A 16,084-nucleotide genomic window follows, 5' to 3' on the forward strand; every position below is an offset into this window, starting at 1 on the left:
GGGTGGAAAAAAAAAATCCCTAGGCTGCTGGACTAATCCACAATTTTCTTTCTTTTCTAGTAGCCTGATTGTTCCCCATTTTCTGTTTACCTCCTTGATCACTCCCTTTCTTAAGCACTCTTAGACTACAAACCAAATAGGAATCATGTCAGGAACTTGTAGAGGCAAAAGAAGAGAGCATTTGTGCACTGAATTTGAGGTCAGAAACTATTCTTCAAGCTAGTGTGTCAATTGAGCAATGTACAGGAGTTTTTCAGGACTGCATCTTTCCTTCTGCCTGTCTACTTTTTTTTTCCTCTGTCCTTATAGCAAGATTTCTGTTCCCACCAGATTTGTTCTAAATTCTGTGCTCTCAGTATGAATGTTTTGATTCATGTAATCATGACAGTATTCCCAAAGTCCTATAAAATTATTTTAATGATTCCAAATATAATTGCATGAAGATGAATGAAGATGAAAAGCAGCAGGGAAGAGGTTTGATATTCTTCCTTGCTGGGAAGAATACTGTCTAATTACACAGCCACTTGCCCCAAGTCACCTTTGTTTTCTCCTTTTCCAATTAATTATTGTTCTTCATATCTTTGCCACTCTTCCGATTTGAGTTCTTTCTTTTCCCCAGAACTGTCCCACATCTTCATGTCTTGTCAGGGCTTTGTGTTTTTTCACATTCTGACATTTTGTAGATGTATTTTTTTCTAACCCAACATTTCTGATTCTTTCCCATTCCTTTCAGACTGCAGAGTTTTGAGTTAATCTCTTTGTACATTGCTATATTCCGGCATTCATCAGGTGTTCTGTAGATCTTGTTGCAGTTCTGGCTTTCCCTCCATTCCAGAGACAAACAGCAGGATGCAGCCAATTGGATGAGGTTATAATCTGAAAAGGAGGTTGAGAAATCATAGTTATCAAGCAGCTGGTGCCAGTCTAATAAACCACCCAGAAATAAGGGATGCGTTCAGAAAGAGAGTGAAACCTTAATTGATGGTTGGAAACTACTGACTTGTGACATTTCTTTGAAGTATTAAATACAGATTTAAAAATGGACAAAGATGTTAGTTATCAGATGTGTGCTAAAGGAACAGAAGAAGCAGTTTGCTGTTCTTTGTGATAACTTACTTTTGATTCTGTTATGTTTAGGTACTCCTATCAACAAACCACCTGTTCTGGGCTACAAGGACCTTAATCTCTTCAAACTTTTTAGACTGGTGTATCAGCAGGGTGGGTGTGACAATGTAAGTGTTGGATGTTTCCTGAACTAAGTATGTCTGTTCATTCTTAAAGGCTGTGGCTTGTGGCTGTGTTTAGATATCATTCCTTAATGTTCTTGGTTAACAAAACCTGAAAACTTGCTCTTTTTTCTTTTTTTCTTCCCAAAGATTGAGAGTGGTGCTGTATGGAAGCAAATTTATATGGACCTTGGCATTCCTATTTTGAACTCTGCTGCTTCCTACAATGTAAAAACTGCTTATAGAAAGTAAGTTCTTATATCATATAATGGTGAAAACATTTTTCCTTTTTTTTAGTAGTATGTACAATATTCAAGCAATTTTTGTTAGTTTAGTGAAACAGCAGTTGATATTCTTCAGTTAATGAGCAGTTCTGAGCTTTTTACAGTGCCAAGGATTTAAAAAGTGGAGGAAAGGAGGGAATGGTCAGGGCTGCATAAGTTCCTGTTGCTCTAATACATTAGAATTCCACTCATTTTCTTACCAAGAAGCATTCATTTTCAGCATGTGATGATGCCATTTCAGAGTACAACAATGAAATTTATAAAAAGAGCTTTGGCAAGTGCAGCTTTGCAATTTATGATGATTAACAGGAACAGATTCTGTCCATAGTTGCATGCTGACTGAATGTGTAGATGCTGCATGGAATGAGGAGAAATTTATACCAGTTTCTTTAACTTCCTGAAAACCACTGTTAAAGATAGACGTGTTTCAGATTTTGTATTTCAATATCATCCTTGTGTAATCTGTAGAATAATGGCTTTAGGGCATTACATAACTATGTACGTTGCTATGGTGGATGTGACAATACTGAGTAGTAAAATCACTGCTGCAATAAAAAAATGCACAAATCTTTTTATTCTGACCTTGGTTTTCAGTTGTGTGTTAACTTTTGAAATGGAAACCTTTTAGGAATTACACTTTTCAAGCTCATTTTCTAAATAAAGGTTATTTTTATTATTTATTCTCCTGGAAGTTTGACAAGAAACAGTTGGGCTTTTTGAGTAAAAGGGAAGAATGAGGTTCTCTTGACTTGAACCTAAGGAAATTTGGCTGGTTGAATAGGGATGACTAATGACTCAACTCATGTTAATGTTGATGAAGATGAAACTATTCCGACTATCTTCAGTGGGATTTGAACTGGGCACATATTTAAGGTCTGTATTTTACAGAGAAGAGTATCATATAAAGAGTAATTGGTAAATATGTATAAGGTTGCTGTTACAGTGGAGATAATTATGTTGTACGGCCATGATAGTACATTGTAACTTGCATGTTTATTCTTTAACAAATAAGCAAGTTCCTATTTCTCTTACCTACAACTGGATTAGAGGGGGCACACAGGCAGTTACCAGAGAACAAGCTGATGCATGGCAGTTTGTTACCATGCGGTAACGTATTGTATGCCCATATTCAATTACTAGGCTGATTTTAGCTACCGTGCATTTGCAAAACAGTGTACATGTTCTTAGGCTTTACTGTCATGAATTCTTCACTGAACGGAGATGAAGTTAAATCTGTGGCAAGCAACTGTGTGTATTCTTTATCACCATTTGACTTGTGTACATAATTGTGTCATTTCAAAATCTTCTGGTTTTTTACTTTTTGTGTGGTTTTTTGTTTGTTGTTTTTTTTCTGAAGTTACTGCTCCTCTTGCTTTTCTGTGAGCGGGAAAATAGGGTTTATGCATTTCAATAAATAGAAAATAAAACATGAAATGTAAATGAAACTTTATTTGTATCTGTAGGTATCTTTATGGTTTTGAAGAGTACTGCCGTTCTGCAAACATTCAGTTTAGGACCATCCATCACAATGAACCAAAAGTGGTAGAAGACATACAGAAACACGTGGAACCAATGGAGGAGAGTGTAAAAGAGGAAGAAAAAATGCCCCCAACAGAAGTTAAAAAAGAAGCAGAAGAAAATTATTCCAGCAGTGAAAGTGAAAAAGAAGAAATAGAACTAAAATCCCCAAGGGTAAGTGGTTTGAACTGATTTCTATTTAGTACTTAACAAAACCCCTTTGTATAGTGAACAGTTCACATAATGAGTTTTCCCTTGTGGAGTGATTGTACGTTTGAATTGGCGTACTTGTACCAGCGTAGGACAGGGCTCTGCGAACGCAGAGTTGGTGTTAACTGTTAATTACGTTCTACCTGTGAATAGTATCCGTTTTGATTGCTGCTTCATATTCTAAACCTTCCATGGGATTTGCTCAGTCTGTATTGGATGTCAGATGTGTTTCGATTCAGGCTTGAGAGCTAATGAGAGCTGTGTATCGTCAGCAAAACTCAGCAGAACAGTCTTGGTTGTGGGTGAGAATTTCCACAGGCCCATGGAATATGGACCTTTCTGGCAAGAAGCAGGAATATCAAGGGACTGCTACAGCTTTAAGAATCAAAGGAAGACCCATTTCTCTGAGTTGGTTTTTATCACAATATCGCTCATTTTATTAAAGAAACAGCAATTTTGCAGTATGTAGGGAAAAATAAAAGGAACACTTCAGTTTTGTCATCTTTTGTCTCCAGTCTCACAGGTGGCCACCCCTATAGTCCCTTGCCCTGCTACCAAAAAAATCCCACCACTCACTCAAACCCAGGACAGCTGTAGAGTGAGGGTTGCATTAGTAGTTACACAGATAAGACCAGTGACCCATCAGCTAGCAGATACTGAACTTGATGGAGAATAGAGGAATACTTCTAAGGTATTTGAATGTGACTGGCTTGGTGCTCTGTGGCACTCCTCTTAATTCTGTTGAAAGGACATTCTGTGTTCCTTAATAGAGCATGATTACTGAAGGACAAGGAATTGCTACTTTTTAAATTGTTCAAGTTGTAAGGATTCTGTTCAACTAGAAAGTAACTCTAATAAAGTACTCCTTGCAAACCAGCTTTCCAAACAAGTGTATGACCTTTAAACTAATAGATGAAAACTCTGTGTAAACATAAGTTTAGATTTGTATTACATATTACACTTCTATCTAACTGCAAGTGGTTTTTCCAAGCTGTATCAGCCCTAATGAACTTCCTGGTATGACACTAGCTTTGTTGTTAGTTAATTTTTTTTGGTTTTGGAGAAAACTGTTGAGAGGATGAAGGAATGGGAGAATTTTGTGGTGTGGTTTGTTTGTTTGTTTGTGTTTTTTTAATCATTATCTGTCTATGTTAATTTGTTGATATTGAAATATTATTCTATTTCTTAACCCAGTCACCAGGTACCTATAAATGATTATTTTCCCAGTTTCCTACCATAAATTTTAATTATTATAGTGCCTTCATTACTGTCATCTTTGCATGGCCTTCAAATAATTAATTTTGCATTCATAATGTTTTTTAAATGTTCTGATTACAAAGCAACGGCCTTATACAAGATTAATAGCAAAATGATAAACCCGTGCCAGATCCCCCAAGTTACCAGTCACAGATAGTGCCAGACAGCAGTTGTCTGGCTACTCTACCTTTTAAAAATGTGGTATTTACAGATTCTCCAGAGCTGACAAATTTCTGTTCTGTGAAATCAACAGGTGGCTATCAGGATGGAAGATGCTGAAAGGAAGATGCCTTCTCTCAGCAGTCCTACACAAGAACATAATTAATGCTATTGCTGTAGTTGAACAAGGAATTTTGGTCCTTTCTATTGGGCCAACAGACCTTGCAGGTCTAAATGAATGTCCTGAAATCCTCCAGAAGTTAATCAAAAGCTCATCCTCTCTATTCCAAACCAAGCAGAATGGCTTTATTTTGCTTTTTTTCCTCGATAACAAGACTTAAAGCTATTGCCTTAACACCAAAAAGCAAAATATTCTAAAATGTTATCTCCAGCCTTTCTTCTGTACAGGGATAGTATGTTTCACTTTTAGCTGAGATTTGGAGAGGCTGTACAGAGACCAATTGACAGGAGTCACTAAACTGATCTTACTTTTATTCTAGGGACGAAGAAGACTTGCCCGTGATGCAACCCCTGCTAAAAAAGAAAGTGAAGAGGATAAAACACAAGACAAATTAAAAGACGGTAACAAAGAAAACAAAGATATAGAGGAAACGCCTGATAATGCAGAAAAGAAAGAAAATGAAACTCCACTTGGGAGAAAAAGTACACCAAAGCAAAAAGAGAAAAAAATGAAAAAACAGGAAGATTCTGATAAAGAGTCAGACGAAGAGGAAGAGAGGCAGAGGGAGAGGTAAAGATTAACTTGTGCCACCTTCTTACGAGTATGTCTGTGTCATGGTTGAGCCATAAGCCAAGCAGGAGTATTCACAGAGTTGGAGATCTTACCAACTGCAATGTTGAAACTGGGGGCCTAATTCACTCAGCCAGACAGGAAAGGGAAAATTTTATTTCTAGCTTGTAAAGTCTGTTGCACTTTATGGAACCATCTTTTTCTGGTAGATGCCAGACAGTATTTTTCACTTTCATTTTCTTGAAGGTCTTGCCAAGGTTGTGTTGGTGTTTTATCACGCTGGTACGTACAGACACCAAGTAGCCCAGGCTGTGAGTGTGCCAGGTGCTGCATGGATGGTGAGCAACCATTCGGGCAGATTGTTCGGGGCAGTTGAAATAGAACTGGAAAAGAGAGCCACTCTTCTCACATGCTTTTGTGTGTTTAGTGATGGCTGGTGAACCAGCATTGCTTGTTTTTATTGTTCCTTGGTGTGCTGTAGGCAGGCGGGGAGGGGATCAGCTAATAAGGCAAAGGAGAAGGAAAGAGGGAGTTTGAATGAAACCTGAATGTTTCAACCAGAGGAGGGGAAGGAGAGACATAGAAGGGCAAAGGGAAAATAATATCCAGAGACTAAGCTTGACAAGTTGAATTGGATTTAAAGTCCTGGTTATGAATGAGTTGTGACTAGGTGACTAATTTATTATCAGAGTAGACCTCTTGGCTAACTTTGGCTGTGGTCAAGGGCAGTGTCTTACCTGCTTAAGCTGGCTTTCCTACCTTGTTTTTCTTGTCCATGTGGCTAAGTAGTGTGGACACAAGTTGATACCAAATAAAGCCTGATAGGGGTATTGCATATTTTCTTCTAAAAATCTCTGAGGAATGGGAAAAGCACAGAGTTTTAAAGAAAGTGTCACTGCAGTCTAAAAAAAATAATCTTGCAGTAAACCATAGCATGCAGAAGTACCTCAAATGAAGGTACAGAGTGAGTGTGTAGCAGGTCGCAGAGTTAATGTCAGATGACTAAGGCATCAAAGAGTTTTAAGTGGTGTAGATGGTGCTTGTCCTCTTAATTGTTTGCCACAACAAAATATTTCATCTTTCACTGAAGGCTAGTAGATATATTTAATTAAAAGCAAACACATAGTCTTTTTCAGTATTTTCTCCCTTGATGACTTTTTTTGTAGTTTTAACTTTTACGTTATGCGAAATTCACCCTAAAATAAGGAGAGAAATATAGATAAAAATAAGTTAGATTGTAATTCTTGAAAATATGTTTAAGTAGAATGTTTAAATATTAGATATAGCTATCCTAAGAGGTGGATATAGCTAATAAGAGCTGCGTAGACACTTTCAATTTTGGTTAAACACTGTTGCAATGATCTCTTTTCAATGGAATGGTGTTTGTGAGTGGGTCGCTCTGATGGTGATTCAAACTTAGGTGCACTGTTGGTTAGCTGTAGCCTATTAAGCAAACTGTAGAATATTTTCTTAGATAGTATGTCAAAAGCAAGTCTGTTTTAAAAACTATAGTTCTTCCTGTCTTATTTAGGAGCTAGAAAATGAATTAACTTAGTCCTCTTTTGTATTATCAAAATACTAATTTTAAAAAACTACTTTAAGCTTTGAGGTAGTTATACACCTAATAAATTGTGTTTAAATTATAATTTCTCTGGATATATTTGGCACTTACCCCTATTCTCTCCAAGTTCTTTCCTTGATTTAAAAAGCTGTGTCTGAGCTAGCTTCAGAGGTAGTGCAGGATGCAGAAAATGAAAAAAATTTTTCTTGCAGTCTTTTTCTTTTGTAGTAGCTTGGCTGCACTAGTTAAATGTTAAAACATGATTGTTGATAATTAGTGGGCATTTCAAATACACTTTACTGTAGGGAGGAAATTGAGAACAAAGGAGAATCAGAAGGTGAAGAGGATGAGGAAGACACAGAACCCTGCCTGACTGGAACCAAAGTGAAAGTGAAATATGGACGTGGAAAGACTCAAAAAATTTATGAAGCCAGTATTAAAAGCACAGAAATTGATGATGGAGAAGTCTTATATTTAGTTCATTACTACGGTTGGAATGTAAGGTGAGGATAACAGATTGCTTGTTGTTTCTTTACTTGTTAAAAGGATTACTTGCAAAAGAATTTTTGTCTTAAAGAAAAAAAGACATATGATCAGTGACTTGGCTCCAAATTGAATGACCAACATAATATCAGGATCTGACTCTCTTACACCTTTCAGTGTTAGTTCATGGTATGACACTATTTTATTGAAATCTCAGAAAATACTTATTTGTGTGTTTCCAAATTTCAGTCCGTCTTAAAGCGAGTAATCCTCGCTCCTCAGAGGAGAACCCTTGTAATTTATTGTGTCAGCTAGTGTTAGCACTGTCAGACTGTTTTATTTAAGGGAGTCATTGATAATGATGAAGGCATCTACAATTAAGTGTATCAAGCATTGAAATTTTGGCAACAAAATTTATTCTCGTACTGAGTGTTAACTGTGATTATAAAGAACGGTTGTTACATGTAGAGAGGGTAGGAGAGGGCTAAGCAACAAAGAACTGCAGAAAAAAATCATCAAATGTTCTCTTGGCAGCCGTGCTTTGTATTCAATGTTGCTGTTCTTAAGAGCATTGTGATTATGTAGTCAAAAATAGCACAAAATTGATTATTTTTAAAAAAATAACACTTTGGTATATAACTTGATGGTCCAAATCCATACATTTCAATGTAAACTAAGCGAATTTTGTTACATGGCAACATATGTTTATGTTTGGGGGCGTGTCCCCCAAATACAAACACGTGTCTCTTATTAACTCAGGAGATTTTGAGGAGCACTAGCAGTGTATTTGTGCTTTTCAGAATCTCATACAGTTTGTAGCTATAATTTAAAAACTTTACCTTAAAAAAAGAAAAAGTATATTTTGCTGTTGAGGCATGGTGTGGTAAAAACTGCCTTTTGTATATGATGTGAAATAATTGACAGACTTTATAGCTGACTCAGTCCCCTGAGTTCCAGTGCTTTGCTAGCAAGAGACAGGGAAGTTTGCACCTTCATTCCCCCATCCCATAAATATTTTCTTATGGGCTAGACAGGCAATTCAACTTTCTAATGCCAGATACTTCATGTGTTTGTAAACATATGCTCTGCCTTCCTGTCGTGCCTTAGTAAGTATTTTCTGTAACTCAGTCTTTTAATTCTCATATTGCAAACAACTTTTTTTACATGTAGTGGTAACAGTATGTTGTTGTTCACTTTTAGATATGATGAATGGGTAAAAGCTGATCGGATTATCTGGCCTGTGGACAAAGGAGGACCAAAGAGAAAACAGAAGAAAAAATCAAAAGTAATTGTTATTTCAATAAGTTTCTCGTACAATAATTAATGATTATTGCAGTTCCTTATTCACAAAGTTATTCAGTCCACAGTCTGTTTTTTTAATAGAGGTGTAGAGCAAAAGGAGGAAAGGTTTGATGATCAGCAGTGAAACATATTAATAAAAATTAATTGTTTTACCCTCAGAATAAAGAAGATAGTGAAAAGGATGAGAAGAAGGATGAGGAGAAACAAAAATCCAAGCGTGGGCGACCCCCTCTGAAATCTACTCTTCCATCAAACACATCTTGCAGTTTATCCAAAACACCTAATAGTGAAGGTAAATCAGGAGTCAGGAGTGCACGGAACAACTTGTCAGATTCCTCACCATTACCAAATGGAACAGAAGGTACATCTGGTGCACTCGTGTCTGGCATGGAAGTGCATGTAAACAGTGATGTAATGCGGTGCCGTAACATGACAGCTTCAGCGAACACAGCGCTGCCAGCAGCTTTAAAGTCCTACTTAACCAGTCAGTGAACGAGCAATATAACAAAACACATTTTTGGCCCAGAATTTACTCAATAAAAAATAATACTTTCGATTTGGGTTTTAGCAACACCTCGCAGGCAGACAAGACGTAGCTCAGGAATCTTTGATTCTGGTAGAGGATCAGATGGTCAGTGATCTCAGTCCTGTGTATGCTTTTGAGGTTGTTTTTTTTCAGTACCTTTTTGAAAAGAGGTTTGATTTTTATTTTTCGCTGCTCCTTTTTTTTTTTTTTTTTTTCTCCCTGTGAATTTTACTGAGCATGTAGTTGAGCTGACACTGCTGAGGAGTGCAGTTTGCTCACAGAAGAGCTGTGGCATGAAAATGGCTGTGCAAGTCATTCCATATTCTTTAGCCAGAGCCTTTCAGTCCTAATCTTGAACAGACCAAATCTAGTGGTATAATGATAGTCTTTATTGTGGTAATTAAGTCCTCAACCGCAGCACTACATCATCCAGCAGAGTTGTTAATTATATACAAATGGCAGCAATATTTTTGGTATTTCTAAGCCTCCGTGAATAAGAACCGAAGTGAAATCACTGTCTCCTTTTAGTACAGGTCCCCGAATAATCTTCTGGTAATGTAATAATGTTTGCTCTGTATATGGTGCGTGATTCATACACTGGTTTAGCAATGAAATGTTCATATTGTGGTGTGGAAGGGTTTGGGTTTTTGTTTTGGGTTTTTTTTTGTTTTGTTTTTGTTTGTTTCTTTGTGGGTGCATGGAGGGGAGAAGTCTTGTTTTTTGATTTTGTAATGTCAGGTGGGTGAGGCAGTATCCACAGGTAGATACCAGATTGCGGGAATCTAAAACTATTTCTGCTACTATAAACTGTAATTTGTTTATATTGGCTATGTGGGAAATAGTAGTAGAATCATAGGATATCTCAAGTTGGAAGGGACTCGTAAGGATCATCAGGTCCAGCTCCCTGCTCCTTGCAGGGCTACATAAACATACATACTACATAAAATCATATTCCTAAAAGTGTCATCCAGATGCTCCTTGAACTCTGATAGTACTACTACTATTGTAGTTTCATAGAAATCTTGAGTAAAAATAAGAACTGTAGTAAGTGTGTTGAATAATGCAGGACTTTTTAAAGTTTGAAATTGTTGTAAAATGATGTTAATACCATAGATTACTGAAAAGCTTGTGTGGTTGAAAAAAGAAATTGTGTTGTAATTGATGACTTAGTGTGCTGTTCTCTTCTTTTTTAAATTTTTTTTCAGACTCTGCCTCATCTGACAGTGAAGCAGATGAGTCATCTGAAAAGAATTTGAATGAAGAATTTTCTCCAGAAACTTCAGAACTGGAAAAAAGTGAAAAGCTACATGATGAGAAGCTAGATGAAGAAAACCCAAAGATTCCTCATGTATTGAAAGAAAATGACAGGACTCAAGTACAGCCACTAGAAACACTGAAACTGGAAGTTGAAGAAAGTGAACAAATTGTTCAGATTTTTGGAAATAAAACAGAACAAATAGAAGAAATCAAAAGGGAGGCTGAAAAATCACCTAAAGGAAAAGGGAGAAGGAGCAAGACAAAAGATTCCTCCTTAGAGAATGCAAAGATTTCACCAGGAGGCCAAGAAGAGGTGGCAAATGAATCTCTTACAGAACCTGAAAGATTAGACATGTCTTCCTTGGACTGTAAAGAAATTTCCAGCACTGCTGAAAGTGAAACAGAGCCTTCTACAAAAGATAAGAAACTTTTGAAAAGGAAAACTTTGGAACAGTCATCACCTGAGAAGAGAAATCGGCGAGAGAGCGAGATGGAAGTGCCAAATATTGTATCTGAAGAGAGGACCAATGAATGTACTGGAGCAGAGGAATGTAGAGGGCTGAATGCTGAGGAGTCCCTCAGAACTGAAAATGAGGAAATGCCGTCGCTGGTGGCAGAGTTGGTTCAGCACAGTCAGGAGCTGAGGAACGAGAACTTCGAATGTCCATCTGAAGAAAATGAGAACGTTCCCTTAAAAGATGAGGATGATGCAATGCCTCAGATTGGTCCTGAAACTTTGCTTTGCCATGAAGTCGACTTGGATGACTTGGATGAAAAGGAGAAGAGCGGTAGTGAAGATACAGTATCAGAAAAGCCAGACCCTAACGCTTCAAATCCAAATCCCTCTGCCTTACCCGCTGTGGTCCAGTCGAGCTTTTCAGTGGCCTCGCCCCTTGCTCTCAGTCAGGACGAATCCCGCAGCATCAAGAGCGAAAGCGACGTGACTATTGAAGTCGACAGTGTGGCAGAAGAGTCGCAGGAGGGTCTCTGCGAAAGCGAGTCTGCTAATGGGTTTGAAGCCAGTACTACATCAAGCAATTGTAGTATAGCCGTGCAAGAGAGAGAGATGGGAGAGAAAGGTGAGTATCTCCTGTGAAAAGTCATTCTCTACTGTAATGCTTTCTGAAGTTGTCTGAACTCCGGAGTTACTTTGATAAAAATGGCTTGTTTCTTTTGTTTTCTGATTTTAAATTCCTTTGTTGCTTATAAAAAAAGCTGTTAGTAGCGAAAATATTTGAGGCTTCTTTCTTTTTTTTTTTTTTTTTTCTTTTCTTTCTCATGTAGGTCAAAAAAGACCCAGTGATAGCAATAGTGGAACACTGGCAAAAAAACAGAAGCGTACTCCAAAGCGAACAAGTGCTGCAGCCAAAAATGAAAAGAACGGAACAGGTACATTCCTGGAGGGGGAGAGGGGGAAGGTTACGCTGTCCTGTAAAAGTGTGTCAGGGCCCACTGTTCTCACTGTTACCGGTTATTTCTGTTGGGTGGGACTTCCTTGGCAGGGATTTTCATTATTAATCATGATGATTGGCTGTTAACTGGAGAGAACTTGACAGCTGCGTGGTTGCAGTGTCACTGGGAAAGCTCTTGGCTATTTTTAATTATGTCATTAGGGAAAAGTTTTAATAACTGTATATATTAGCAGTTACTAAACATTTACTGTTATGCTGAGTTTTGTACCTTGGGTTGGTTATGAATTTGGGGGAGGGGAGCTTGTTCTGATTAGAAACATCTCCTTTAAAGACTTACAATAGGTGTTTCTCATGGGAAAAAGTGCATTTCTGAAGTACAGAAAAAATGATGCTAAAGAACAACTTTTCAGCAAAAGGTGTCATGTGTGTTTTTATCTCAAGTATGTGATTATTTTTTTAACTTGCTATGGAAATCTGGATTTTTGTGTTTCTATAGCTCATTTTTGGCGATCGTTGTATTGAATGTGTCAGTGTATTTAGGCCCTGTGGCAGCATTGTTATAACTTTTTAAATCAAACTAAAATAATACGTGACATAACAATTCAGACATATTTAGTGTCCCTGTGTTAAACTTTGCAATTATTGTGGGAATCTAAAATATTTGCCTGTATCAGCTAGAAATTTTCTGTTACATGTTAAAGCTTTTATGCTTCTAGTCATGTTTCAGAACTTGTTCTTTTAGATGTGTAAAGCAATTTGGTAAATATTCACGATCATGTGCGACCTACCTATATTAATAGTTGGACTATTTAAGAAAGGGATTCTAGTGTCTGCTTTATATTAGAAATCCCAAGTATGTGGCTTTGTTAGAGCACTGATAAGCTATCTTTTCTTATTTTAATAAGTTTCTTTATTGCTTCTTTTAAAAAATGTGACAAGGCCTAATGTGAAGAAGCCCTTGGCTTCTCCTGCATTAAGGGTCAGTACACTTGAGCGTTCGGTGCCTGTTGTGTCTGTTAGGGTTATACACTGAATCTGAGACAGTTTTTCCTTGTGTGCATTCTGGGATCTTGTGAGCAAGAAAGAGCAGTTTTTTCTTACTCATTTATTCTGACTATATCTACAGCTTTAAAAATGTCAAGGTTGTTTTTTTTGAAGTCCAAATACATTTCTCTTACTGCAGGACAAAGTAGTGACAGTGAAGACCTTCCTGTCCTGGACAGTTCGAGTAAATGTACTCCTGTAAAACACATAAGCGCGTCCAAACCACAGAAGATCTCTCGATCACCTGCAAGAGTGATTTCACCTCACATCAAAGATGGAGAGAAGGATAAACACAGAGAGAAACACCACCACCAGAACGCTTCGCCTAGAGTATACAAATGGAGTTTTCAGCTCAGTAAGAATTCTTTTAAGTGATTTGTTTAGAGGGAATTTACAAGAAAATTTGTTCTGAAAGAAAAATGTGCAAATTTGGGGATTCTAAATTAGGTATAGGCCCTTCATGGCGTAGTTATGGCAGTGTGTTACCTTTCATGTTGTATCTTACATACTCTTCAAAATTGCATTCATTTGTTTAAAATCACCTTGCTGGAGCTACTTTTTCTTTTCTTCCCACTTTTAAGATGAACTAGACAATATGAGCAGCACTGAAAGGATCTCCTTCTTACAAGAAAAACTACAGGAAATACGAAAATACTACATGTCCTTGAAGTCAGAAGTAGCAACCATAGACAGGAGAAGAAAACGATTAAAAAAGAAAGACAGAGAAGGTAACTTTCAGATTTGCTTTACGCTTCCCATGAGAAGTTGATTTTCTTGAAAATACATAACTCGAGGTACCTGGAGTTTCATTGACAGTATTTTTGGAGGGGGGGGAGGGGAGGGGGAAGTGTTATCATCTGTTTGTAGGTATACATAGTTAGAAGGAATATTTGTGGCTTTTCAGGTCTTGGACCTAACAAAAACATTCAGTATTTTATAACTGTGTATTAGAAACTTGGACTTCCTAGTGCAAGCTCAGTCTGAGTTTTCACTCAGTGTAACGACTCATCCGATTGATCTTTTCAATTGGTCTGTGATGCAGAAAGGGGAAGGTTACGCATCCACTTTATGTGCACATAGCAGCGAAAGCAACTGACAAAAAACCTGTATCAGTTTTCTGTGACGGTGCCACTTTGAGATCTTTTAAACAACCCACTAACCGAGGCAACCTTTGTTCTGTCGTGTACTTCGATAATCTGATGCTGATATGTTGTTCTGTATATTCAGTGTCACATACAGGAGCATCCATGTCATCTGCCTCATCCGACACTGGAATGAGTCCATCATCATCTTCTCCTCCACAAAATGTGCTTGCTGTAGAATGCAGGTGATACACATTTCTCTGCCTTGCCAGCAGCTTGCTGCCATGGACAGAAATCCTGAAATTCAACCACAGAAAAGCACTCAACTGGTTTGACATTGCCAAGTATATTCTGTACACACTTCCACTGCTGGACTGTACCTGTTCTCCCCTCCCACCCTCTTCTTTTGTTTAATTTACTGTTCAGAGAAATTAAGCTCATTGGTAACTGAAGGTCTGTAGGCACAATGTGACATGCTTGTCATTGTGTTTTGTTTTTGTTTTTTTGTTAATGCAGAGAAAGGGCACTTATCAAATTTGAAGTTATGTCCAATGAAGCATTCAGGTGTTCTAGGGAGATCTTAGAAAAGCAAGTGCACCAAGCAGACATCAGAGTATTATCAAAAAGAATTAAGTAACTGCTGCACTTTCACCGAGCTGAGCGTTAACTCTCGGTGAGTAGTTCCTCTTTGTGGAAGCACTTGCTATACAGAACTGCCAAAGTATGTGTTCAGCAATGTGCCCAGTTTTAAAGGTGTAAATGGGACAAAATAAATTGTGAAAGGAAGTGTAGTTGACTGAAAACTACAGTTGTAATAAGTCTTCCACTTTTTATAGGATTTTTGAGCACACAATTATGCAAATATTTTAATGTTTATTAATGTTTACAGTGGAATTGTGAATAGGTTTTCAGTGGACTATCTTATCCCTTGACAAAAATATTTTGTCTTTTTTCTATGTAATTTCAGAGTTTTTATTTTGTTACAAAAAGACAAAAAATGAAATATATAACAACAATGAAGTTATTTAACAAGATTTCTAAAGCTGAAATTTTTGTGTAAAATAAGGTATCTTGCAACTTGTTAAATATATTTATTCAGACATTGGATGTTGTATTTTTATGTATTTTTTAAAATATTAATAAAATTGGAAAAAAAATCCTAGGTTAGTTCACTCTTTCGATAAAACACACATACCAGTTATGGCTCTTAAGGAGGTTTCATCCGGTAGCCGTGCCTGTACGACAGGTGGGTCTGTCTACGTATCCTCCGCAACCTCGATCTGTGAGCGGGCATCTGGGTTAAACTATGACTTTATTTGGAAACTTTGGCAGTCCTAGTACTTACATTGTTTTGAGGAACAAAATTTATTGGGTTGCCCTTAAGATACTTTGTCACAAGTTCTTCTGTTTGCTGTACTGCCGAATGAATTTATATCTCCCGAAGTTGAGATGCAACAATAAAGTAAAGCAACTGTGTATGCTTTGTCTGTGGATTGTCCCACAGGCAGATACAGTTTGTAAATAACTCTTCCAAATCCATGTATTTAAAACAGTTTGCATATACATTATGTATAAAAGTGATTTTTTTATCAATTTTTTTATTCATGTTTGTACATTGAAAGGGGTTCTTAACCCCTTCTTCTGTGTTTAATATGCTGTAGAGTAATAACATAGATGCTCTAGACTGTATATCAGGATATTCTGGTTCACACGGCAGAAAGTCAGAACGAAACACTAGTGATGGCGTAGCATTACTAAAATTGATGTTTCTTGAAATTTCATTTTACAACATTTGTCAACTTGTGATTCCAATTCCTTCCATTTTCGCAGAAAATTAAAGAAAAAGTACTCTTGTAAATGCACTTTTTCTGTCTTTTCTTAAGCAAAGCAGAACTATTTCAATGTAAGATAAATATGGAGCTCACTAGACAGCATTAATAAAGGCCATGTTTTAAACATAGGCTTTATATTCTATTTTTATTTAAGTGATTGTTCTTGTAAATGTCTGGACT

General features: G+C 37.1%; 1 protein-coding gene across 4 annotated transcripts in view; it reads left to right on the forward strand.

Annotated features, from left to right (window-relative positions):
• The window catches only part of LOC104357332 (AT-rich interactive domain-containing protein 4A), a 48,644-nt gene extending 32,616 nt beyond the window's left edge, over positions 1 to 16,028 (forward strand). For 3 of the 4 annotated variants that reach the window (XM_042799172.1, XM_042799174.1, XM_042799173.1), the window contains exons 13-24: positions 1,138 to 1,232; positions 1,377 to 1,474; positions 2,974 to 3,202; positions 5,155 to 5,405; positions 7,272 to 7,469; positions 8,650 to 8,734; positions 8,911 to 9,112; positions 10,483 to 11,613; positions 11,819 to 11,923; positions 13,130 to 13,345; positions 13,572 to 13,718; positions 14,218 to 16,028. In XM_042799172.1, the coding sequence (XP_042655106.1) occupies positions 1,138 to 1,232; positions 1,377 to 1,474; positions 2,974 to 3,202; positions 5,155 to 5,405; positions 7,272 to 7,469; positions 8,650 to 8,734; positions 8,911 to 9,112; positions 10,483 to 11,613; positions 11,819 to 11,923; positions 13,130 to 13,345; positions 13,572 to 13,718; positions 14,218 to 14,321 (2,861 nt within the window). In that variant the 3' untranslated portion in view covers positions 14,322 to 16,028. The remainder of the gene's footprint in view (positions 1 to 1,137; positions 1,233 to 1,376; positions 1,475 to 2,973; positions 3,203 to 5,154; positions 5,406 to 7,271; positions 7,470 to 8,649; positions 8,735 to 8,910; positions 9,113 to 10,482; positions 11,614 to 11,818; positions 11,924 to 13,129; positions 13,346 to 13,571; positions 13,719 to 14,217) is intronic. The other variant, XM_042799175.1, reaches the window with a different exon arrangement.
• The last annotated feature ends 56 nt before the right edge of the window (positions 16,029 to 16,084 follow it).

Source organism: Tyto alba, unplaced genomic scaffold (genome assembly GCF_018691265.1).
Source record: "Tyto alba isolate M040663 unplaced genomic scaffold, T.alba_DEE_v4.0 Super-Scaffold_29, whole genome shotgun sequence".
NCBI classification, from domain to species: domain Eukaryota; kingdom Metazoa; phylum Chordata; class Aves; order Strigiformes; family Tytonidae; genus Tyto; species Tyto alba.